At 30.8% G+C, this 27,184-nt stretch overlaps 3 protein-coding genes across 3 annotated transcripts; all 3 read left to right on the forward strand.

Annotated features, from left to right (window-relative positions):
• LOC108324485 (pentatricopeptide repeat-containing protein At1g74630) lies at positions 1 to 3,007 on the forward strand. The gene is made up of 2 exons (XM_017557435.2): positions 1 to 2,070; positions 2,158 to 3,007. The coding sequence occupies exon 1, from the start codon at positions 127 to 129 to the stop codon at positions 2,065 to 2,067; it is 1,941 nt and encodes a 646-aa protein (XP_017412924.1). The 5' UTR covers positions 1 to 126; the 3' UTR covers positions 2,068 to 2,070; positions 2,158 to 3,007.
• A 5,829-nt stretch (positions 3,008 to 8,836) lies between these two features.
• On the forward strand, positions 8,837 to 12,958 carry LOC108324351 (uncharacterized). Its single transcript, XM_017557296.2, is given in 5 exon segments — positions 8,837 to 9,162; positions 9,620 to 9,935; positions 10,721 to 10,880; positions 12,191 to 12,222; positions 12,225 to 12,958. Coding segments are annotated over 5 exon segments (1,116 nt in total). The 5' UTR covers positions 8,837 to 8,985; the 3' UTR covers positions 12,656 to 12,958.
• Positions 12,959 to 25,170: 12,212 nt separating this feature from the next.
• Positions 25,171 to 26,734, forward strand: LOC108340992 (myb-related protein 306). The gene is made up of 3 exons (XM_017578588.2): positions 25,171 to 25,327; positions 25,448 to 25,577; positions 25,817 to 26,734. The coding sequence occupies exons 1-3, from the start codon at positions 25,189 to 25,191 to the stop codon at positions 26,454 to 26,456; spliced, it is 909 nt and encodes a 302-aa protein (XP_017434077.2). The 5' UTR covers positions 25,171 to 25,188; the 3' UTR covers positions 26,457 to 26,734.
• Positions 26,735 to 27,184: the final 450 nt, after the last annotated feature.

Consider the following 27,184-nt stretch of genomic DNA (forward strand, 5'->3'; position numbering starts at 1 on the left):
TTGAAAAATAGACGTGGCTAAAAAAATGAAGGAAAGATGTTCTGATATGATATTAAATTTACTTTGGGGTTGCTGAAGATCACACTGATGTTCAAGAATATACAGAGTTAAGTTTTAGCGGCTTGAATGTTGGGGGAGGGAATGGAAGAAGGATGGGTTGTTCGTCTGCTTAGCAAGTGCAGAAACCTGAAATCCACGAAGCAAATCCACTGTCACATCGTGAAAACCGGTCTTCACGCAGACCCCTTTGTGTTTGGCAAACTCCTCCTTCACTGTGCCGTTTCCATCTCCGATGCTCTCCATTACTCTCTCAGGCTCTTCCACCACTTCCCCAATCCTGACACCTTCATGCACAATACCCTCATTCGCGGACTCTCTTTCTCCCAAACCCCTCTCCTTTCCCTCCACCCATTCATCCAACTGCGTCGCCAACCCACCCTCTCCCCCGACAGCTTCTCTTTCGCCTTCGTCCTCAAAGGGGTCGCCGACTCTCGCCAACTTAGGCCCGGCATTCAGCTGCATTCTCAAGCTTTTCACCACGGCTTTGACACCCATATCTTCGTTGGGACAACGTTGATCAGCATGTACGCTGAATGCGGGGACTCCCTCTCCGCGCGACGAGTGTTCGATGAAATGTATGAACCAAACGTCGTCGCATGGAACGCTGCTGTCACTGCGGCTTTCAGGTGTGGTGACGTGGAAGGCGCAGGGGACGTGTTTGGGCGAATGCCTGTTCGGAATTTGACCTCGTGGAATGCCATGCTTGCTGGTTATGCCAAGGCAGGTGAGCTTGGGTTGGCGAGGAGAGTTTTTTGTGATATGCCTCTTAGAGATGAGGTTTCTTGGAGCACTATGATTATTGGGTTTGCTCATAATGGTTGTTTTGACGAGGCTTTTGGGTTTTTCAGGGAGTTGCTGGGCGAGGGAATTGGGACAAATGAAGTGAGCCTCACTGGGGTGCTGTCTGCTTGTGCACAGGCTGGGGCGTTTGAGTTTGGGAAGATTTTACATGGGTTTCTGGAGAAAGCTGGGTTTCTTTATGTTGGTTCTGTGAATAATGCTCTCATAGATACCTACTCCAAGTGTGGGAATGTAGCTATGGCTAGGTTGGTTTTTCAGAATATGCCAGTGGCAAGGAGCATTGTTTCTTGGACATCGATAATAGCAGGGCTTGCTATGCATGGTTATGGAGAAGAGGCAATACAGCTTTTCCATGAGATGGAAGAGACTGGAGTTAGGCCAGATGGTATTACTTTTATATCACTACTATATGCTTGTAGCCATAGTGGCTTGGTTGAGGAAGGGTATGGTTTTTTTTCTAAGATGAAGAATGTGTACGGTATTGAACCTGCCATTGAGCATTATGGTTGCATGGTTGATCTGTACGGTCGAGCTGCTAGGTTGCATAAGGCCTATGAATTTATATGTGAAATGCCAGTTTCTCCTAATGCTATCATTTGGAGGACACTCCTTGGGGCTTGTAGCATTCATGGTAATATTGAATTGGCAGAGCTTGTGAAAGCAAGGCTGGCTGAAATGGACCCAGACAACTCTGGTGACCATGTACTACTCTCAAATGTTTATGCCGTTGCAGGGAAATGGAAGGATGTTGCCAGCATCAGAAGAATCATGACTGAGCATAGCATGAAAAAAGCTCCTGGTTGGAGCATGATAGAAATTGACAAGGTCATCTATTGTTTTGTGGCAGGTGAAAAACCTAATGAGGTCACAAAAGAGGCTCATGAAAAACTGAGGGAAATAATGTTGAGACTCAGAGTAGAAGCAGGTTATGCGCCACAGCTAAGGATTGTTCTGCATGACATTGAAGAGGAAGAAAAAGAAGATTCAGTTTCTAAGCACAGTGAGAAGCTTGCTGCAGCTTTTGGAATAGCAAAACTTCCCAAAGGAAGGATTTTAAGAATTGTGAAGAATCTTAGGGTTTGTGGGGACTGCCATACCGTGATGAAGCTGATTTCTAAAATTTATGGAGTAGAAATCGTAGTGAGAGATAGAAGCCGCTTCCACTCGTTCAAAGATGGATTCTGTTCTTGCAGAGATTACTGGTGACAGGTGATTGATCAAGTAGCTTATCTTGACTGGCTTTGTTTATGAGGAAAATACACAATTTCTTGATTTTCTCCAAATTGGCTGATCTAGATAGCTCAATGCTGATGACATGACAGCAATTTGGCGTACATGATGTGTGAGGCATGTTGGTCTAATATAATGGCTACTAGAGAAGCATCTAGCTATTCTGTCTAGTGGTTTTTCCGCCCTTACTGGAGAAGTATGGTGAAATGGTTAATGCCCATTAAATGAGAAGAAAGCCAATAACTACTGTTTTTTCTACCATCATTCCTCTAGAGTACAAGACACCTGTTGGAAGACAAAAAGAGACAAGTGAAAAGGATGAATCAACAAAAGCCATACAAACTAGTGAGGAGCAGCGCTTAATTGAGTTATTCAGAATACAACGATTACGGTAACAACAAAAATAATTGTCAAAACATCACTTTACCCTCACGGAGACAAATAAACATGGAATGTTTCAATCCGTTGATGAACAAGCTGCTTAGGGCCTCCCAAATAGCATGCCACTTGGATTTTCCGGCAACATCAATTCTTTATTATGATAATGATAGCCATACCCTTGCTCCTTGTTCCCGTGCACCTACCTCAAACCAAAATTTGACGGGAACATCAAATGGTCTCTCCAACAGGTCATGGGAATTGGAGTTCAGTGGCAATGATTGTGGATAGAATATAACAGAGAACAGTGCCAGGTCCATTATCAATGACAATTCTTTGCTGAAGTAGCTAGGCAGTTGTTGTAGTAGCAGAACTTGGTCTCTTGGTGACTATGGCGGATCGAACGGTCTCTTGTTGGGAGAGACTAGTTGTAGCTTTGGTAGTAACATTTTAAATGGAAAGATGTTGGCTCAGTTCATTGCATCGGCTTTGTGAATATAGTCCCATGGCACCCTTAATGCATCAAATGCAAGAAGACGAGATAATAAGAGTGTTCCTCTCCATATGAATTTGGTAAAATTCTTTTTAATGGCTGGTGATTATGCTTAATATCTTTTTTTGTCCTTTTGGTTGGCGCTTATGGTTGTATTGACATAATCGAATCATCCATTACCGACAAAGTTTGACACAGTTGGTAAATAGTTAGGTTTTTAAGAATGCTGATTGGGTTTAATTAGTCCTCTGTATGAAAAATCTTTTGTTGCAAGAAGAAAAAACCTGTTTTGACTATCTTTATACTATATGGTTATTAGCTGTAAGTGTTCGTTGATGGAAGCAAAAATAAAGCCATCGACTAATTAATATTTTGTTTTTGTTCTTTAAAAGAAATTGTGGATAAGAAAGGGCCCAACACAATATATATCATTACTTCACCACGAGTTATGGAAGCAGCCTTGCATTCTACATTTACAAACCAATGAGCCAGACGGAGCAAATATAATGCTAATATGCTTCATAAGAGTCTTTCTTTTTTCTTCATAACTCACATCTTTTTCTACCTATTTTATTTTCTTCTTACTATTTCGTGATTTCAAATACGGTGCAGGAGACATAGACTAGCATAAACTGAAAAACTGCAAATAATAAGGGAGTTTCTTCCTGCATCCCCAACTTTTCTTGTCCTTTCCATTTTGCTCCTACAAATTATATATTAAATAATTGAATATATATTATTTGTATTCTCTTCTTCGTGCAAGCCAAACCCTTGGTGTGGGGTGGGTGGTTGAGTTGAATCAAAACATGCACCAAATTATGTAATCCGATGTTTTCTTTTTAATTTTAAAACCCGTTTTGTGTGTTCGGATTTGATGGTGTTAATGGTAAGAAAAACTAAGTACGAGTCTAAGTTTCACATTTAATAAAAATGAAAAAGTAAAATATTATTAGTTAATTAAGACTTATTAATTAAATATCTAAGATTTTGGATTGAGAGTGATATCAATTTTTTTATGTGATTGAATTTATATATTATTAATGTTGTATCTTTTTAATGAATTCCTTCTCGATAAACTTAATATTAACTAGATTTCATAATTCCACGTTGTTAACAAGATCTTTTAATAACACACCTAATATCAAAAGCTAAAGCTAGTTCCATGATCCAATTGAATTTTAAAATCCATGATCCAATTGAATTTTAAAATCCAGTACACATGATTTGAACCAACTGGATTTAGCAGACACACATTAGTTTTCACAATTTTGGTTCACACAACGGATTTCATAATTCGGTTCACTAATCTTGGTTCATCACTAATTCTATAACCTTCGAACGTACTCTCTAGTAATGGTGGTTTTCCACAGTTCGAGTGAGCTCTACAGCCACACCCATTTCCTCCACCAACATCTTCACATTATATGCTTGCTCAGCATCTAGTGGCCAACCAACATAGAGTTCCATCCACAATGGCTCAGAAACACTCTTGTGGATTTGGGCGACAAAATCTCCAACTGGGGTCCCATTTGTGAACCAACAAGTTCCATTTCACATACACACAAATACTTCAGTCAAATGATGTTTACTAACTTTCGTTTGTATAAGATTATCTAGGAATTTTTTTTTACTTAAAATAGAAAATTCAATATTTCAAGTAATACTCACCAAGAAATCACTTCACCGCATAAATGTACGCTAATTCTTTTCAAATTGTTCCCAAATAGTTCACTCATTGAATCATACTTATTATTAAAATAAATTAGATTTCACATGCATGGATTGTGAGCATGATATTGTGAGCTAATTCTTTTCAAATTCTTTTCAAGTCTTCAATTTTTCTTTGGGTGATAGGGGGTTTGCTGTCATGGTATTCCCATAATGGTGGGGTTTGTGAGCATGATATTGTTGAGTTCTATGTTAATGAGGATCCTGGAAGAAGACATTTATGCTTACTCGAATTACAGGATTCGGGTAAGGACCATTGTGCTGCACTCATACGCAATTTATCCAAACTGAATTGCTCATTTCTCATATTACATGTAACACTTAATTCGGTAAACATTAAACAAAAAAAACTAACATCGAATTTCATAATTTGATTTTAATCACGAATGGAACACGAAGTCCGGTTCAAATCTCCAGTAAACTAACACTGGATTTCATAATCCGAAACACACAAACATCAAAGGTTAATTTTGCAATTTAAAAAAATGGGGTGCAGGAAGAAAATAATGAGTGCATAAATAAGCACCCAATACTAATGGTCTAGTTTGGGTGAATAATTTAGATAAGAGGTTACTTTCTACACCACCCCACATTGTTTCCTGCACCATCACATTTTCTAAAAATTTCAAAACTATCATTTATATTTTAAAATATCCTACACCATCACATTTTTTCTTCAACGAATTTCGCTATATCTGTTCAAGTTTTTTGTTTTAATTTTTCGTTTATTAATTTAATATTTTTTATATAATTGGTTAAACGGACGTGCCACATGTTAAGGTTTTTTTTTGTTTATTAATTTATTATATTTAAAATTAATATATAAATATTATTTAATTTTCTTTTAAATTTATTACATAATCATATATAAATTAATTTTATTTTATTTAATAAAATAATTATTATTAATTTAATTTATATATTATTATTTAATTAATTATTATAATATTTTCACATTATTAATTAAACGGATGTGTCACATCCGTCACATCTGTAGATTTTTTTTTAAGTTTATTTATTTATTATATTTTAAATTAATATATAAATATTATTTTATTTTATTTTAAATTTATTATATAATTATATATAAATTATTTTTATTTTATTTAATAAAATAAGTATTATTAATTTAATTTATATATTATTATTTAATTAATTATTATAATATTTTTCATATTATTAATTAAACGAATGTGACACATCGGATGTGGCGATATCCATAAGTTGTTTTTTAGTTTATTAATTTATTATATTTTAAATTAATATATAAATATTATTTAATTTTATTTTCAATTTATTACATAATTATATATAAATTAACGATTTTTTTAAATGATAATAATTAGTATTAATTTAATTTATATATTATTATTTAATTGATTATTATAATATTTTTATATAATTAGTTAAACAGAGTTAATTCTTTATTTATTTTTTTAAGTTTTTAGTTTATAAATGTGGTCACATCCGTTGGATATCAAAGATGAAACGGATGTTAACATTCGTTGAAGGTGAAATGGATGTCGACATCTATTTCATTAGAAGAGCAAATTAAATATGAGATGATGCAGGAAAGATTTGGTAATGTAGGAAGCAACACTCTCTAAATAAGTCTTTTAAAACTCTCTAAATAAGTCTTTTAAAAACTTATGTTTGAGTTTTCTTCCCACACCTCTTTAATTTTCTCTCTATACTTTAATGCTGTGTTAGCTTGAACCTAAATTTCTGTTCACGAGGAATTGCACAGACGGATTAGAAGTTAAATCCTATCCGTTTCTGAGGATTTGGAAGCAACGTAAAGAGCTGATTTGCGGGATACATAATTTTTCTTATCATCGCTTATGTGCTCAGATTTGAAGGGATTTCACAGGAAATATCCTTTCTACCCTCCTATAATTTCATAATTCCAACTTTGATAATAAATGTAATTATACTATAATCAATTTCAAATTAAAAATATTCTATTTCATGTGAAAACGTAACCCCTGTAATCCAAAAACGTAACTAATATGTTTTAATTAGTAATAAATAATAATAATAATAATTATACCACGGTTAAATTATATTCTTAAAATTCACTATTTAAACAAAAATAATATTTAAAGAAAAAATAATAATTTTCTAAAAGAATATTCTTTTAATTATTTTATTTTATTCTATTATTTAAAATTATTTTTATCAAAAAGTATTTTATTAATTTTCTTTAAAATTATATTTATAAACTTTAAAGTATTTTTTATATTCAATTTACTAAATTATCATTTTTTTTATTATAAACATTTTTACAATTAAATATAACATTAACAAATATTATTTTATATTACTTTAATAACTAGGAGCATTTTGATAATCTTTAACCGTCTGTTCGCTAGAGATGAACTCACTATTCACGAGTAAAGGAAAGTGCAGATTTAGAAAATATTTCATGTTCGCTTTAAAAGAATTGCGAGCGATTGAAAGGAAATATTTGCGGGATCAGCTATTTTTTCAATCATCGATACTATGCAAAGATTTAAGATGATTTATAATCAAATGTCTTTTTAGTTCCTTGCACTTACCATTATGTGAATGTATTTTATTACCACTGTGTGAATGTATTACATCTTCAACCAAGAAACAAAAATAATAACTAATAATAATAATAATTAATAATAATAATAATTAATAATAGTAATGATAATAATTAATAATAATGATAATAATTAATAATAATGATAATAATTAATAATATTAATAATAATATTATAATCATAATTTTCTCTCTCTTTATAATAATAATAATAACGATGATGATAATATTAATATTAATAATAATAAAAATAATAATGTTATTAATAATAATAGTTATTATTATTATTATTATTTCAATATACTAAATTATCATTTTTTTACATTTTAAAAATTAATTTTTATTTTTTCTCTTATAAACATTTTTACAATTAAATATAACATTAATAAATAACATTTTATATTACTTTAATAACTAGGGGCATTTTGGTAATTTTTAATTTTTATCAATTAATTTGTTTTTTAAATCTATCACATCAATCAAATCCTACACTAATTCTCACAAACTTTACTTCCAAATCCACTCTCAATTATCCACAAATCCACTAAAAAAAACAACTAAAAAATTACCCTCAAATCTACTCAAATCCATTCAAATCATCTCCCCCAAATCATCTCTCCCAAATACACCAAAAAGAACAAAGCCTAAGATTTCAAAAATACTTTTTTTTAACAAATTTTAAAATTCGTTGAAAAGAATTTAAAATTCGTTAAAAAAACAAAGATAGTTTTAGAATTTTTAGAAAACGTGTAATACAGCAAAACCTTGGAATGGTATAGATAGAAACAGTTATGTTATCCTTTTCCACATACACTAAACTTTATTTATTTATTTATTAGAGTACCTTATGATGTCCATAAGCATTTTTAGCTCATCTTAATTACCCCGTAATATAAGATATTGACTTATTGAACTACTTAAATGTATTATTTATCCAAATACAATATAATTTAATAAAACAAATAAGTTTACTTACATGTTTGCGTGCAAATTTATTAAAATAAGTTGAAATATATTTTAATAAGTTTTTCCATAAAATGTATTTGCTTATTATAATCTATCCGAAAACATTCAGTTTCATTGACACGAACTCTCTAATAAGTTAAACTTTTTTATGAAAAAATTATTGTACCAATAAATTAATTAATTTGACTTTTATTAAAAGTTTGATATTTTATTTTAATATATTTATTTAATTTTTGTTCACAGATATAATTTATTTATGTTTTTTGAAATATAATTTTTATAATAAATTTAATGTGATTTTTCGTATTCTTTTATTTATTTTTTCTATTTTAATAAAATTTTATGTCAAAAATGAGTTTATTTAGAAATCAATTATTATATACACACATCGATCTTGAAAGAATAATATTGAGATAAATTAAAAAATATAAAAGTCATGCCATTTTTTAATAGTTTAAATGTTATAGTGGACTATTTTAATAAATTTTTTATTTTTTAAAAAATACTGTAACAATATTATTATTTTACAAAATACGTGGAGATTGTGATTTTTTTTTTTGACATATTTTTCTTACAATTATGGACAACTATTGGATACAACTCCTGTAAGCAGAGTTTTGATTTCTGATTTTACCATCACCAACCAAAAATCTCAACGACTCCATGGTCAGCATTTTCTGCTGGGTCCTTAAACTTTAGGTCTTCAATTTTCCAGGTTAAGCTTTCACCACTATCCATCGAAGCTCTGCTGCATTCTCCAATGGCTCTCTACGCAACATTTATGCCTCCCTCATCTCCAAAATTTAACCTTTACGCCAAAATTCGTGTACCCTTTTACCCTCACTCTGTCAGATTCCTTAGCCCCTTAAAAATTCGGGCTTCTACTACTCTCGATTATTCTAATGTCTCTGCCAACGACAAATCCTCCCCTTTGAAGGTCAGAATAACTTCCCCCTCTAACTGTTAATGGCGTTATTTCATTTTACTACTTGTGCTTTCCAAATTACTTTCTCGGTTTTGTTAAATTATTGTACTGAATTCGTGGAAGATAATTTTCACCCATTTAACAACACACACTTTCACTATTTAGAAGGTAAGTAAGAAACTATAGTGATAGATATTACTTTAAATGTTGTTTAGTCTAGTGTTTTACTAAGATTTCAAGACTTACGTTTATCTGAAATTCAGAAGTCCGTTATGTCGTTAATGTAATAAACATTCTATTGATTTTTCTTCGTTGGCTTATAGAAGCAATTATCTTTTCATTGGATATTTAACAATTGAAACTCGGAATTTGGATGCTTTTTTAATTGAGAGAAAACATCAAAGCCATGTCAGAATTTGCAATCATTTCTGTTGCCTCACTCATATTGGTTTTTTCTTTTTTCCATCAGACTAGTAATTGGCAATGGAAATTCAAGGACAATCTTATAAACATTTATTATGAGGAACATGTAAAGGAGAGCCCGGAGCCTTCGCAAAATATCTTGATGATGCCAACCATTTCTGATGTTAGCACTGTTGAGGAATGGAGATTAGTGGCTGGAGACATTGTTCAGCGTAATGGCAATGCCAATTGGCGGGCAACTATTGTTGATTGGCCTGGCCTGGGTTATTCTGATCGGCCAAAGATGGATTACAATGCTGATGTCTTAGAAAAATTTCTTGTTGATTTTATCAATTCACCAAATAGTCCCATAAAACAACCAGGTAGGCATTCTATTTTTTAATAATTTTCATTTAACAGTTAACGTTAGATTAATCTTTCTATTTATGAAATCTGGGCTTGCAGTTTTCATTTATCTCTTTTTGATAATATTTACTTATTATTAATTTTTTGATTTACTTTGTTTTGGGCAGTTTCAGTTTGTTATTTACGCATAATTTTTTACTTTAGTGTAGAGAATAAATTTAATTATCAAATTTACTGCATTGGATTACGTTTATGAGAAACTTTGCTAAGCTATTCTTCTATTTTTTAGTTTTTAAGATGTAATTTCTGACCTACTTACTAGGCTTTGGTTCCCCCCTGTAATTGTTGGATATGAGAAATCTACTGTCAGTGCATTGGATTTTATATTTGACAAGTTTTGTTAAGTTATTCTTTATGTTGATTTTTGAAGATATAATTCCTAACCAAGGCTTTTGGCGTTATTATTTTTTTATTGGCAAATTTGGATGATTAAGGCTGTTGGGAGAGTATTTGTTTCACTCTTTTATGCTTTATGAGAACAAGCTTTTTACTCTGGAGCTAGGAAATATTTTTTTCATTGAGTAGATGTTCTCGTGGTACCATGCTTCTTCTTTTATTATCTGTATCTCCTATGATGCATTTGTGAATTGTGGGGTCAAATATATCTCTGTTTACCTATTAATTGTCTTCTGTTGAAATGATTTTTTCTAGATTGTGTATCTGTTTGTATGAGCAGTTGAATATGACCTGCCTTTGTATTATTGATTAATGTTCTTCACTAACACAATTCATGTTAAACTAGAAAATGATCTGATAATTTTTGGCGGAGGGCATGCTGCATCTATAGTGGCCCGTGCTGCAAAAAAGGGCCTGGTGAAGCCCAAAGCAATAGCTGCTGTTGCACCAACTTGGGCTGGTCCCCTTCCTATTGTGTTTGGTCGAGATTCCAGCATGGAAACAAGGTACTTTGATGCTCTCTTTTTGAGTGTACGTACTTTTTCCTTGCTGCTGATTTTAACATTTCTTTCTGGTTTCTAGAGAGGAAAACAAATTTAAGTCACCAAACTTAAACATTTTTTACTGGAATGTAATATAATTAACTTCAGGCAAATTTTCTTGCAATTGTTGAGGCAGTAGAAGGATACAGTGCTGGTTTTGATCATATCTGTTTGTATCAAATTTAGTTTGTGAATTGTCAAGCTAATTTTTAAACATTGAGTTCTAAATTGTATTGAAATGTATGATTCATCAACATATTAAGAATAGTTTGAAATGTACTGTGTAAATGATGTATGGTGCATTGGTGCTCAGTGTAATAATCTTAAAATGGGATTTGAATAAACAATTTGTATGGTATAATTTGTATTATAACCATGGATCTCACAAGTCATAACCAAGTCCCACTATCAACTGATATAGAAACTAATACATAATAATATCCACAACACATTGCTATAGTAATGTACGCAATTACACTCAAAAGTTTCTTGTCATTCTTTGTATGTTCTTACTAAACGGTAGCTCTTCCCAAGAACAGTAGCCCACGTTGTTTACAAGAGACATTCAACTTATTAGTGTGGTGTGTCTTTTGAAAAAAACATACAATGTTCTTCCCCGTCTTTGTCTTAGTAACCACAGCCAATATTTCGGAACAATGAAAACAAAACAACGATATAACCTAATAAGGTTTATATAGAATAAGTGACTCTGAGGCCTCTGTTTTAAAGAACAGAAATTGAGCAATGGAGGGAAGGAGTGAGTGCTGCGAAGCCCCTTTTCACAGAAAAAGCAATGGAATAATCAAATAAGGTGTATTCCTTTAGTTCTTTTTCATACGATAACTTATGCTTATACAACTTCTCACATTTATTTTTTGTTGAGAATCGGAGAAAACATAAGCAGCAGTAATAAATACCTGTAGAATCGTATGATTCATATGGGTGATAATATGAAATCACACAGGTTCGTACATATATTTTAAGATTCAAACCTTAACCTCACGATATGAACTGTTAGGCTTTAGAATCTTTTGGATTTCGGTTATTAAAATTGTAAATCCTGCGACTCTAACAACTGTGGTGAAAATAACTCCACGCTCTTGGTAACAATGTAATATACTGTGGCTCTTAAAAGATCTTCCACCAATTTCGTTTGATTTCTGTATAATTCTCGTTGATATATATTCAAAGAGCTATTCATGCCATGGCCACCTTACCTTGTCTTATAGCATAACTGATGTATATCTTTTGTCTCTTCCTCGTGAACCTGACAGGTATGGTTTTCTAAGGGGCACCTTAAAGGCTCCTGCGGGTGGATGATGTATAACATGCTGGTGAGCAACGAGAATGCAATCCAATCACAGTACAAATCCCATGTATATGCCAATCCTGAAAATGTGACTCCAGGCATTGTGGAAAGCAGATATGCACTGACAAAACGAAAAGGAGCGAGATACTTGCCGGCGGCATTTCTGACCGGTGAGTTAGATCCGGTTACATCCCGGGAGGAGTTCCTGGAACTCTTTGCAGCTCTGGAGGGAAAGACACCGGTTCTAGTTGTATCAACCAAAGGATCTCCTAAGAGATCAAAGGCTGAGATGGAAGCTCTTAAGGGAGCTAAAGGGGTGAGCAAGTTTGTGGAAGTAGCAGGTGCTCTTCTTCCACAAGAGGAGTATCCTGCTTTGGTCGCAGAAGAGCTTTATCAGTTCTTGCAAGAATATTTTGGCTCTGTTGCTTAGACTTGATAGATATTTAATTTCTTTTAATGATTTATGTATCAACAGGAGAATATTAACATCATTGATGTTCTGCAACTCTTGCCCTTCATTAATGTTGGTGCATCTTTTGGAGGCACAAATATTAATTGTTGAGGGTGTATACAACTATACATGGTTTATGTAGTGTGTTTTTGTTTGATTTGTAAAGAAATCCTCCTGTATAAGAAGCTTACACTTATCATTTGTTTTTAGCAATGCTTTTTTTTTGGACATTTCACATATTATGGGATTAAAGTTAATATTGTTTTATCTGGTTAAAGTTGATACTGCTTTATCTAGTTTCTTGATTAGGGACACTACGTTTAACTCCTTTCAGGAATTTTAAATTCTTAAAATTTTCAATAATGAAACTCATTATAACAAGAATCTTAACTTCTGAAACTCATTATACCAAATGCGATATTAATTGGTCTTATAAAATATTTGGACCGTATAAAAACAAACTATTCTCGTTTCATAAAATCTCATGAACACTGTTGTATTTTATATAAGAACTACTGTGTCATGTAAAGTGGCTATGATTAAAATATGTTTTAGGCATGATGATGGGTAATTAATATGAATTTACTTTCGACACCACAATTTTCACCTGAAAAATATGATTAATTAGATATAACTATCAAAACAACAAAGATTTTCATTTAACGTAACACAATATTCAAATATGCTAAAGTGAAACAATTATTTGTTAATTGATTCACATGTTCAATAGTCAATATATTTAAGTCTTTAATAATAAATCAAACAGGTATCTAAATTAGTTTAATTAAAATTCTACACTAGAAGATGTAATAACAGTATAAAACCAGTGATTATAATTGGATTAATAACAAGGGACATGATTAAAAGTTTGTATCAATTGTCATGTACCTAAACTTCATTGTTACAATTATTTCAAAAAATAAAAACTATTGAATATTGTTTACTAATTACCTTAAGAAATGTGCTGTAAACTGGGTATACTTCATTTACATTAAAACACATATAGTTTAAAAGTGTCTTTGACAAATCATATTATTATCCTATAAGTTGGTTTCATTAGTTTCCTTTGACTAAAATGTTCTGTTTTACAAACTTATTTCAATATTTTTCAACTAAATTTCGGAAAATTTATCTCATAGTAAGTTTATAGTTTCATTTTTAAATCTCATTAATTTAATTGAAACCTTCTTTTAGTTTTTTTTAAGCTATTTCCCCTATGTGTCAGCTAAAGTATTGAAGAAAACATGAAACATAGAAACAGAAATGGCGAAACCAAATGTGCAAACATAAATTGGTGTTATTATTGTTTCACTATTTTGCATGTAAACCAAAATACATGATGACATAATATTTACATATGTTCTACAAAAATCAAGATTACGTAGTCAAACATGACCTTAAAGTTACAATTATAGACAGTGACAAATATGTAAATTTGCAAGAGAGAGATCCATATAATAGAAGCAATAATATTGTCAATTTGTTATGGAAAGCTAGAAACTTAATTAAAAAAATGAAAGAAAAAACAACAATCATGTTCAATATAGTTCTAAAATAAATTTAAGCTATGCTTATCATAATCAAATGTACTAGAAAGTATAATTTAACCTCACAAAATCAACTTATAAAATAATATTTTTATTTTATTTATATATTATAATTTGACTTTGTCTCCTGGAATTTTCAACAACATGAAACACATTTCTATTCGTTTTTATTATTTCAATGAACAGTCTGATACTATTTTTTTTTTCTTTATAATCATAGCATGAGTGTGTTCCTAAAGAAATTGAGTTCAAAGTCAAAAATAAAATAATTAATTTTTGAATAACCACTGCATGTAGGAAAGATAAGGAGCATGAAGAGAAGGCTAACAGAAAAATAGGTCTCACTTGTTGCCACCTAACTATCAGCTACCAACCAAAACACGACACCGACATAAAATAAAATACCTTAAGCTAGAACAAAATCTTTTTAATCCCATAATAATAATAGTAATTATAATTATAATAATACACCATAATCACTGGACATGACAAAACCAAAATGGTTGAACAATTATATCCTGTGATATGTCTCCATGAAAACATAGTGACGTGACCAAATTGCACGTTCAGATCATATATTCTTGGTTAATCCACCATATAAAGAATGATTTTGTAAGATTTAAAATTTTCCATTAACATCACATCACATGATTAATTAATAGGAATATAATCTTAAAAGAACATTTCACTCAGGCTGCTTTTGATTAACATTAAATAAAAAATAAAAAAAATTAATACGAGAATAAAAAAAATATCCCTAACCAATTTAAAGAACTAAAAGTATGAATTTAAAAAAAAAATCATGTCATTGAAATAAATACATGTGATCAATATTAAATAAACTACTGCTTTCACATAATTAATATTACTAGCACCATTTAACCGAGAAATAAAAATAAAATTTTCTAACACTAGAAAACAAAACACTAAATAAATGACAAAAAATAATGTTACCAAAAACTAAAATTGTATTTAAGTATTTTTCTTTCATTTACCTATTTGTCCTTCCTTCGTTTCTCTCATTGCTTTGAATTAGAACAACTTCTATAAAACCGTACAACATTTAATCAGCAAATAAAAAACTTTTATATATACAATATTAATATATATATATATATATATATATATATATATATATATATATATATATATATATATATATATTACAAACTATTGCATCTCATCAATAAAATTTCCTCATCTTTTCTTAAAAGTTTATACCTCAGTTAACTTACATGATCTCTATGATGATGAAGATTGAAGCTTTTAACTATTATAATAAGCATATGACATAAATTCACAAGCCAAAATCGATTTTTCTTATCCACCTTCCAAAACACGTTAATTATTCTCCAAATTTCCTAGATCTACATGACGTCCCAATCCATGATATGATTACAAAATTTTGTTATTATATAAATTTTTATTTTAAATAATTCAATACTTTTTATCAAATTAAGTTATAATAACAAGAGGAAATTTGTATTATTATTTATCAGTTAAAAAAAGCATAAAAAAAATACAAAATACATTTTTTTTATAATAAGCTTACTGGACTAATAAATAAATTATAAAATTATACCAATAAAGTAAATCTTAATTAGTTTTCATTTCAAGAAACTTCAAAATTAAAAAGGCGTTCTAAGATTTAAAAACATACTTAAAAATAACATTAGGTGTATATAATAAAGTTATCATATTGAGATTTTTAATGTTTTACAAAATAATTCATTGTCGGATTTAAAAATTTTAAGATCTAAATTCAAGTCTACTATTACAAGAGAGGATGAAGTAGTAATGAATAAAATCATTTACTTAAAAAAAGTAAATCAACCTTTATACCATTTCAAATCATTATTACCTTGTTCAAAATGTATCAAGCAAATCACTACCATTCTCAAAATTATACCATAATTTTGATCCTGTAAATTCAAACAGAAATTTTTACTCTCCAAGAAATTTTTTTGAATCAAAGTAATATAATAGTTACAAAATAAAATATCAAATATCACAATCTTTTGTATGGTCGCTATATTCTTTTACATTTTCATTACAATGTAGAGATGATCTAAGTGGACAGAATACAACTTATCTTAAATGTTGCATTACACTTATTACTTGTTTTATATTATTTATCAATTTGTTTTCTCATTTATATTTTTTCACTAATATAAAAAACTTTTATTTATGAATTAAAAAATATTTTTTTATATTGGTTCAAGAATTCGTATATATAAAAAATATCGAACCTTTTATAATTGGTATAAAAGTTTACTTGGGAAGGAAAATTCTGAATTTTTATATTAATTCGTTCTGGTATAAAAAAAATTACACATTCTGCACATGTTGGAGTCTTAAACCAATATAAAAAACATTATTTTTTAAATTGATTGACGCATAAATTAGTATAAGAAGTTTGTTTTTTTAATGGCAGGTTTGTTTGTGCTCCTATCATATACAAACATGCATAATACGATTCAAAATAGCTAAATAATGTATAAATGTCTAAAAAAGCAAATTAATATATATGTTTATTCAAAATTCTAATATTTATAATAAAAATATAATACAATCCTAATCTCATAAAAATATTATTGATTTAATAATCATTGTAGATCCTAATCCCATTAAATAATGACCATAGATATGTAACATTTACATGATAACTCATACAATATACCCAACATTATCTTCAATAAATAAATAAATAAGTAGAGAAATTGATGTCTGTCATGGATAAAAAAGAAGCCTTAATATATCATGAAAAGTTCAACGGAAGACATACAAGGAAGCTAAAGACATGATTACCTTAATCTTGCTGATTTCCATCTCTTTCTTTACCAACTCCAGTGTAAGTTTTAATCGTTTATACACTTGTTCAGGAACACAATATAAATTCATCTCAAAATTATAAATTTCCAGTCTTCCATATGTTCATCTTTATATACTGTGGAGTTGAATAGAAAAGAAATGCCAAGAATCTATAAATCCCGCAAGAATCATCTTATACGAGAATTGCAAGAAACTTTTTTTAAGTAAAGAAAAACTTCATCAAACTAAGATTCGTTTTTATCTATCAAGATGTGTGACAGTTCATTATCAAGATATCTACAGCATGGCCGTTAGAAATAAAAAAAAAAATTACTCTCTCTTTACCTGATATTCTTGATAATTCTTTTATATTTCTTGTTTCTCACCAGTGACCAATCAGGATCACCTGATCCCCATGGATACTTGAAATCTGTAATTGAAAAGGGGAATAGTAAAAAAATGTGAGGTACTTAATAAAGTTATACAAGCAAACTACTGAAAGCATAAAAAAACTAAGCCAGGTACTTTTGACTTGCGACAATGGTTAATCAGCAGCTTTTGACATACTTCACAAATTACAAAAACGTGCTAAAGGCCTATTTATATTTTTTTTATAAGCACTTCTAGAAGTTAAAAATAAGCACTAGTACTTCTAGAAGTTGAAAATAAGAAAGAAAAGATATACAAACTTCTTTATAAGCTAATAAAACTAGTTTAAGTATAAGTAAAAAAAAAAGAAATTTATATCACTAGGTTTCTACAAATTAGTTTATACGTAAACTTTGACTCCAACGTCAATTACACTAGGAAAAATTATTTGACGAGTTTTCTTACCAATTATTACAATCTTATTATTCACAAATCTATATCTATAAAAAAATTTCAATAAATAATTCTTAACTTTTTACAAATTTATTGGCAAGAAAAAAAATATAATTAACATTCGTATAACTAATTTCGAAAGTAATTACAATAATTTTTTGCGAATATTTTCACGCCAGAAAATTTACATATTTCCCGTAGGAAAACATTCACAAAACTTATAACTAAAAGTATGAAAAATTTACTAGTAAAAATTAACATGGATATGAAATATTTTCTACTAAAAGTATTTTATACGAATATTTTTGTGCCTAAAAATTTTCTTAAAAATATATGCAGGTAATGAAGTATTTTTCTAACAGCAACCTTAATCTGAAATTGTTGAAATTCACGAATCCAAATTCCCTGTCGACTTAGGTAGCTTATGAAAGATATATGAAAATTGATTTTGATTAATTATTTTAAAAAATTTAATATTTATAGTTATCACGTGATCTCACTTTCACAATTATAAGATATTCTTATTATGGAGAGCAACTTCTCAGTATTGCTATTGACACTACCAACGAAAGCAGTGTTGACAGTTGCTTTTGTTGTCATCTCTTCACAAAATATGCAATTGCTTACTGCTCATAACTCATCAGGAATCATTTCATTTTATGCATAATCCATTGAAATGTCACCCATTGATGCATTTTTGGACCACTTTTGAATTCACATTTTCACGTAATTATATCTTGTAGGATACTATAAAGTAGATGAATTGTTGGATTTGCATGAACCAATGGTTTTTGGTTGATAAAAAGAATGATGTGATAGAGAAAAGACAATGAATACACCATTAATTAACACCAACGTAGGGATTAGGTTAAAGTTGTTAAGAAATAGATTTTAAGTCTAACTCAGTCCCACAAAACCAGTTTATAAAGTAAAATTTGCACTTATTTATATATATTATAAATTGACTTTATCTCTAGTCGATGTGAGACTTTCAACAAAGGTATAATATGAGAGATACCATGCAAGAGAGACAAGAGTGCATGAGCTGTGGTATGGTAGTATCATTCTCTTAAAATCGGTCCCCAACACTAACTATCATATTATAAATGTTCCATGAAAGATTTATATGGAATATCTAAAAGTTGAAGTTTCTACCTCAATTCATTCCTACCATTGAAAGAGCTGTTTCGTTAATGGTCGCTTATCGAAAAGGAAAGGAAGCTTTGAATCAAACTAACCCGTTGGCCCTCCCAATATCTTAATTAACTTTTATATGTTAGTTTAAAGTTAATCCAACAAAGCTAACTAATGTTTTTCGGCATTATCCTTATTCAGTTTCCATCACAAATTTAGTTTTCTTAGTCAGCTATCATAGCAATTAATGGAAGGTGGTCAGTTTTTTCAACCATCACAATTATAACTTTCCACATGTACATTTCTAACTATTTTTTTTATCTAATATCTTATTTGGATCAAATAATTAACAGAATTGGAAACAAATGTACATTTCTAACTATTTTTTTCATCTAATATCTTATTTGGATCAAATAATTAACAGAATTGGAAACAAATGAGTTGTATTGCATATTTTACTTAATTTTTCTTTATTTAGAGTGATATTTTCTAAATCGTTAACTTTTCATTCATTTAATATTTTATTTTTCATAAAAAAGTTCTTTGACACTTTGACAACTCATATAAAAGTAAAATAGTTTAAAAAAAAGAGAGTAAACTTTTATCTTTGTAAAGAAAAAAAGAAAAAAAATGAAATAGATGTAAAAAAAATTTAGATATCAAAATATCGTTATCCTTTTCCATAACATCATTTTATTCTTGATATCAAATGTTAAAAGAAAAGATAATTAATAAAGTATATTTTAAACATGAAATTAGCAGTAATTAATAAAATATATTTTTAAAATGAAATTAATATAATTAAAAACTGTTAATTAACTTTATTTATTTAGCGCGAAAATTTGTGTTTCTTTTTCTTATATAATGTTTTCACGAGACAATTTTTTTTCACTTAAACACGTTTATTAAAAAAATTGCTCGTAACAAAGTAGGTACTCATTAAATATTTTAAAAATTTTACTGTAGAAAGTTAATAAGAGAAAAAAAAAGAAAAAGTAATAATTTTATCATTTTTATCCTTAAACTTTTATTGTTTATTTTCTTTTAACACGATTTTGCTTGCAAAGATAATTTTAAAAAAAAACATTAAGTTTCAAAGCAGGTTATATTTTTGAATGGGTATTTTAGTGGATTATTATATGCGGAAATTAAAAAAAGAGTGTTACACACGAATCCTATCTCTGAGGGATTATTCTTAATATATTTTAAAATATTAAATTACTTAAAAGGTTAATAATAGTTTACACATATTACTCTTCCCCTCTTTTAACCAGTTAAAGTTCTTTTGAAAGGTAAATTTAACTTTAGCGGATTGAAACAAAACTAGTGACAAAAATAATATAATTAAAGTGTTTATTATTATGACTAATTATTTATATCAAATAAATACTTATTTTATAGAATATAAAAGCTCAAGTGAACAGTGATTTTCAAAATCAGTTATAGGTAATTCATTTTCACGTAATTGACTATTTGCCCCGAGATGACTTTCGAGCCGCATCATTATCAATCATGCATCGCGAGGTCAATCGTTAATTTACATTGAAAGCTACTCTTTCCATATTATACCAGAACATTAGATACCATGAATCGACTGGTCAATTTTAAGGGAAAATTATAAAAGGAAAAAAAAGAAAAAAAAAGGTTATGTATTAATTGACATTGGTTCTCCCTACGAGGAAATTTATTGTTGTTGTTGTTTTATACATATATACATATAATATATATATATATATATATATATATATATATATATATATATATATATTTAGTAGACAAAAAATAACCAGATTCTAAGTTTTAATGATATTTGAATCATTTTCATTATCAAAATAAAAGAAAAAAATAAGAAACTTTTGAATCCTTACTTACTCATTCTTCTCAATCATTTTTTTTATCTCTCTCATTTCAATCTTTTTTTTGTCATTCCTACATTCAAAAGGGAATGAGGAGTGATCTCTTTTCTAAATATGTGGAGAGACTCAACAATAATAATTTTCTCTGTTCATAACTCTCTTCAATAATTTTTTCTTGTTAAATCATTTAATACAATGTGCAGGAGCTTTATTTTTTCTTCTTCTGTGTTTTAAAGTTGGTTATATGCAGGAAGGTGAAAATTATATTCCGAAATATTGTTTTCAGTGAAAAATATGTTTTTAGAATTATTTTTAAGAAATGACTTATCTCTTCCATAATTTCCTTTCCACATAACAGTTTTTTTCTTTTGGAAAATATTTTGGGACAACTTAATAGTCAAAATATCAAATCTCCTTAAAGATAAACTACTAATTCTAAAATTTAAAAATAAAATTTAATAACAATCAGAAGGGAAAAGATATAACACAATCCTCCAATCAAAAATTAACATCAACATCATCAATTATTTTGTTATTAGAGTGGAAAACAAATGAACGAATAGAGCAAGAGCAACAAATTATGGTGTAGTGGGTTACTGTGTGTGGGTGAGAGAGAGTATGGAGATAAGAGAGAAACACATTGGATATGTGAGGAAGGTGAATTAGGGTTAGGCAAGTGTTTCTGATTTTTTTCAGAATGAAAGAGAAATGGTTGAGAAGAATGAGGGATGTGAGTAAGCATTGCTTGTTTTTAGTTTTGGAAATGAAAATTATTCAAATACCATTTACTTTAAAACTTAGAATTCATAATATATGAGGGTATTTTTGTCTACTAAAACTCGGTACACATTATTAAAATATACACTAGTGCAGTCAAGGAAAACGACAGCGGTTGTTTTCGGTCATAGACAGTTGTTCTTGAACCGAGGCATATACAGACGAGGTAAAAACGGGTAGGCTTTATGCCTCGGTTCAGAACCAAAACAGTAGGGTTTTTTTTTTCTTTTTTTTGAAGGACTTTTCGCCTCGGTTCCTTCTGAACTGAGGCAGTAGAATGGCTTTTTTTTTGGTTTTGTCTGTAAAAAGTTGTTTCTCATGTTGTTCGAGTTCTCCCAGTGGATCAGTAAGCAAGGTAGCACTTTAGCATCTTCACTCTCCGAGAAGCTTGATAACGTGCCCACCAATCTTCAAGACTCCATTCTCACATCGGACCACCACCCAACAACCGTGCCACCTTTACCGGACCACCACAAGCCACTACACAAAGTCTTCTTCTCCAACGACATTCTCCAGAATCACACTGCTATCCATGGCAACCTGTAGAGAATAGAAACCAAGCAAGAGAACCAGGACGCCGCCGCGACTGTCGCCACCCATAACTACGCTTCTCATGCACCATCAGCAACCACATTGTGTCGCATCGTGCCGCCGCCATATACAATTGTGCCACAACACCTCGCGAGCTCCACGCAAATCGTGACAACCTCCTTTCATTGTGCGCAAAGAACTCGCGACAGAGCACCATCTTTCCTTCGTGGCAAGAGCAAACAATTTCCCCCAATCTTCATTGTCAATGCCGCCGTCATCAAACCCTAAATCAAACTGTTTCCCCCAACCTCACTTCGCGCAACCTCCATTCGTCCTCATCAGCAATTTTCAACCTGCAAGGGATGGTCTGAACCCTAGAATCGAAACCTGCAAGAGAACCTTGACTTTTTTGGTGTCGACACCGAGGATGGAGCCTCCGCCGTTGAAGGGTCCCAAGTTCTGACAAGACACCTGGAGCCACCCTTTGGGAGCGCAACCGAGGTTGAGAACGGTGGCGTCACGGTCGAGATCGGGAGCGCAAACCTGAATTTGAAGAAGTTTGAAGGCGGAGCGAACCACGTAGCTTAGCCGTTAAGCCTCCTTGTAGAAAAAATCGGCAGTTCCACCCACACCCATCTCCTGGTGGTGGTTGCTGTGTTCTGGCTGCAGCGGAAGTGCATTAGGTTGGAGCATAGAGAAGAAAGAGAAACAAGAAAAAGAAAAGGGAAATGGGAGATGGAAGAGGAACGGTCATGCGGGAGAAAATATCAAGTACCAACGATCTCGGTTCCTAGGTTAACCGATGCCTTCGGACCGAAAGACCTTGGTTCCTAGGCCAACCGATCCTTAGGTCTGATTGGTCAAGTGTAACAGGCAGCATAGCAGGTTTTGCAGAGTGGATGGACAGGTCTTTCGGCCTCGGGTGCCTTGTTAACCGAGGTCATATCTCCTTTATGCTTCGGGTGAGAAGGAACCGATGCCTATAAGTTCGGCTTAATTACGACAATGCCACCGCGTTTTGATAGGCTTCAATTTTTCATAAACCGAAGCCTATTGGGCGATTTAAAAAGCGTAATTTTTACTAGTGATATCAACTAAAAAAAGAGGTATACAAATTAGCAAACTCATATATATTTATCTTTTTTTAAAATAAGGCATTTAAGACTAGTACAAAAGTACCGTATAACGTTGATACTTTTTCAGCTCATCACGTTGAATTCAAGGCTGACATCATATCGGGAGATGTTAAATTAACGTCAGACTTGAAAAATTTGACGTTAATTGACGTCAGACATAGAACAATCTGACGTCAGACATAAAGCAAATTGACGTCGGATATTGCTCTATGTCCGACATCAATTTATGTTTGTTTTTTTAAAAAAATTTCGTAAATATTTTCTTCCATTGAAACCATGAAAAATCGATATACAACACAAGAATACATCACAAAAATTTCTAGCATTTTAGAAGTAGTAATAACCAATAAAATGTTCAATAACCAATAAAAATGAAACAACCATTACACAAAAAATAAAAAAATGAAACTAACCGTGAAGGTGAGCAGTAGCTAGGTGTCGCTGTGAGAGTGAAGAGAAGACAACCACTGCCGAAGAAGGAAAAAGAGAACTCAACGGTGCTCCAAATGGTGTCTATGCATGAAACTAAGCGGTTAAAATGAAAGGAAATTATACATAAAGTCATCAATCAACGAACATTTGTGTTAAGTGGAAGATAATTAATGTTTGTTCCTCTAATCAACCGACATCTAATGGGTCTCTTAAAATATCTTCGCGCTTAATTTTTTATGAATTTGAAAACTAAAACACTAACAAACTTCAAAAAGACAATTAACGTATGTTCCTCTAACCAACCAACGTCTAATGGGTCTCTTAAAATATTTCCATACTCAATTTTTTTATGAATTTGAAAACTAAAAGACGTTTATTCTTTCACCAATAGACTTCAAAAAGGCAATTAACGTGTGATTTTATTTACAATATTGTTACCGATAATTTTTGATGTTAAATGTTTGGTTATCCGACGTTAAATGTTAGACGTTATATGTCCATTTTGTACTAGTGTTATATTAATAATATTGACCATAATATGAAAAATAATTGTCAATAATTAAGTTCAATAATTAATAATATTGACCATAATTTGATTTGATATATACTCATAAAAAATGATGCTATGTATTAATAATTGATGGTTAGAATATGTTTATTAAATTTATAAAAAACAATATGAAGTAAAAAAATTAAAATGCTAAAAGTTAAATTTAATCGAAATCTAGATCCAACTTCTTGTTGGTATAAAAGAGAAACAAATCGGAAAATACAATAATGAAATATTTCTATTTTTTTCTGTGCCAAAGGTGTGCTTCCACACTCTTACCATTTAATACAGCAGCATGCACTAATTAAGAGAGAGATGGAAAAGTATAGAAATTCTTACTCAAGTCAATATATTTGTCATAGATTAAAGTTTTAAAATTTTAACCGCAGACAATTTCGTCGTACAAAAATGGGTATATTCTACATGTACGTAGAGAAGTTATACATAAATATATATACGTCGGTTATGGAGAAAAATATGTAGTATAAAAATATTTTGTACCTACATATATATTAAGCATTAGTTATATCTTGCTACTAATCTTAAGCATTGATTATACCGTACTAGTATATCTTAAGCACTATAATTTGAATGGTTACCCAGTTCTTAAGGAATTTGGCAGCCATTGATATAGCTGGCTTTCTCGTCCCTCTCTATATATACGTATACCTGTCAAGGCAATCCCAGTTTGCGTACTAACTCTTGTTTCGCATTCACTTCTAAGGAGGAATTGAACAAGACTGTACAATCTATAAAGCATACACTTTCTCTTAGATCAATCTTTGGATTTCATGAACAAGAAAAATCCAGAAAAATCAGGGTTATTAGATAGCTAGATAGATTAATTTGCTTTCTTTGATTCATATATATATATATATATATATATATATATATATATATATATATATATATATATATGAACATGGGGAGGCCACCTTGTTGTGACAAAATTGGAATTAAGAAAGGACCTTGGACTCCAGAGGAAGATATCATGTTGGTGTCTTACATTCAAGAACATGGACCAGGAAATTGGAGATCAGTTCCCACTAACACAGGTAATTTTCAGTATCAACTAATTTCTGTTCATTTATTTTCTCTACTTTATATCCTTTTTCAAACCCCGTTTACACACTTACAAATTTTTACTCTATTAAAATCATTCATCATTTTTTAAGGTTTGATGAGATGCAGCAAGAGCTGCAGGCTTAGATGGACTAATTATCTTCGACCTGGTATCAAACGAGGCAATTTCACCGAGCATGAGGAGAAGATCATAATCCACCTTCAAGCTCTTTTGGGCAACAGGTATAGTAGTAGTACTATACCCAGTTGTAACCCTCATCTTCCTACCTACTTATATTAACTTTGTTTTGCTTTCATCAATTAATGTTTTTCCTCTTTAATTAAGCGAGAATCACGAGGTTCGAAAATTCCATCAATATGATCAAGAAACGAAGATAAAAGAAAAGAAAAATGGTCGTGAATATATTTATCTGGATCTTTCCTTAAATAAATTAATTTTGTTGAATATATGATGGTTTCAGATGGGCTGCCATAGCTTCGTATCTTCCAGAAAGGACAGACAATGACATAAAAAATTATTGGAATACCCATATGAAGAAGAAGATGAAACCAAGTGATCAAAACGAAGAGCAAGAGGGACATTCTTCTTCTTCTTCTTCACATCCAAAGGGTCAGTGGGAGAGAAGATTACAAACAGATATACAAACAGCCAAACAAGCCCTGTGCGATGCTTTGTCCCTTCACACGACACCAGCAACACATGCTGTGCCTGAGACCAAGCCTTCTTCAACTTCTCATCAACCCTACAGCCACGCCTCATCTTCATATGCATCTAGCTATGAAAACATTTCCCGGTTGATGGAAAACTGGATGAAAACTCCAAACTCACTAGGGGATTATTCCTTCAATAACATGGTCAATATTAATACACCAAGATCCAGTTCTAGTGAGGGAGCACATAGCACCACTAATACCACGTGTGCACAAGATCATGTTTTTGACTTGTTCAACTTCAACTCCTCCACAAACTATGGTTCTGCCTCTCAGACTCAAGTGCCTCTTACCATGATAGAGAATTGGCTTTTCGAGGATGGGGCTTTTCAGTCTCATGAAGATCTGATGAGCATGTCGCTGGAAGAAAGTACTTCAGGTTTGTGTTAGAATTTGTTACCATTTTCTTTATTAGGTAAGTCCTTTTCCAAAGTCTCGAGTTCTTCAAAATGGAATTTTTTTTCTAAAGCTGTTTTCGTACGAGAAGGTAATCAATACCCTCTCTCTCCACAAACAAGAATTGTACATTAGTATAGTACGTCTGTATCCTTTCTCAATTTGCTACGTGCGTACCAATTTATAAGAGTTTTATAATGTCTGTATTTTGGACCTTCGTTTACGGTCTCGAATATTCATCTAGGGTTACAATGAATTTCAGCATTATCACCTATCATTATCTATCAATGAAAACCACCGATTTATCCAATTCAATGCTTCAGTACGAATCTCAGTCCAGATTTAAAAGGTTAGGTGTGCTTTGACTAGCTTATTTTTGTAAAAAAAATAAAATCTTTACTTGAGTTTCGCTGAAGAATAACAAGTTATTTCACCCTAAAAATCAGCACTGCGTTGTGAGTTTACCAAAATAAATGAATATCTGATGTAATACATGATTTAGATATATGTACTAAAACATGATGTTGGATTATTGATAAATTTTCATTTAATTTTTCAAAAATAAAAGTTAAGTAGTATTAGTACTTTAAAAAAATGATGTACTTTTGTAATCTTCATCTTTTAAATATAATTTGACAGTCTATCTGTATTCATAATTTTAGTTCTGCTAACAAGTCTACAAGGTGTAGTTAAAAATTAATAAATGAACTTTCTTTTAATTG

Source organism: Vigna angularis, chromosome 1 (genome assembly GCF_016808095.1).
Source record: "Vigna angularis cultivar LongXiaoDou No.4 chromosome 1, ASM1680809v1, whole genome shotgun sequence".
In the NCBI taxonomy this organism is placed as follows: Eukaryota; Viridiplantae; Streptophyta; class Magnoliopsida; order Fabales; family Fabaceae; genus Vigna; species Vigna angularis.

Coding starts and splice junctions, on each gene's coding strand:
- LOC108340992 (XM_017578588.2), top strand. CDS start 25,189: ATGAACATGGGGAGGCCACCTTGTTGTGACAAAATTGGAATTAAGAAA. Junction 25,328..25,447: donor ATCAGTTCCCACTAACACAG/GTAATTTTCAGT, acceptor TCATTTTTTAAG/GTTTGATGAGATGCAGCAAG. Junction 25,578..25,816: donor CAAGCTCTTTTGGGCAACAG/GTATAGTAGTAG, acceptor TGATGGTTTCAG/ATGGGCTGCCATAGCTTCGT.
- LOC108324485 (XM_017557435.2), top strand. CDS start 127: ATGTTGGGGGAGGGAATGGAAGAAGGATGGGTTGTTCGTCTGCTTAGC.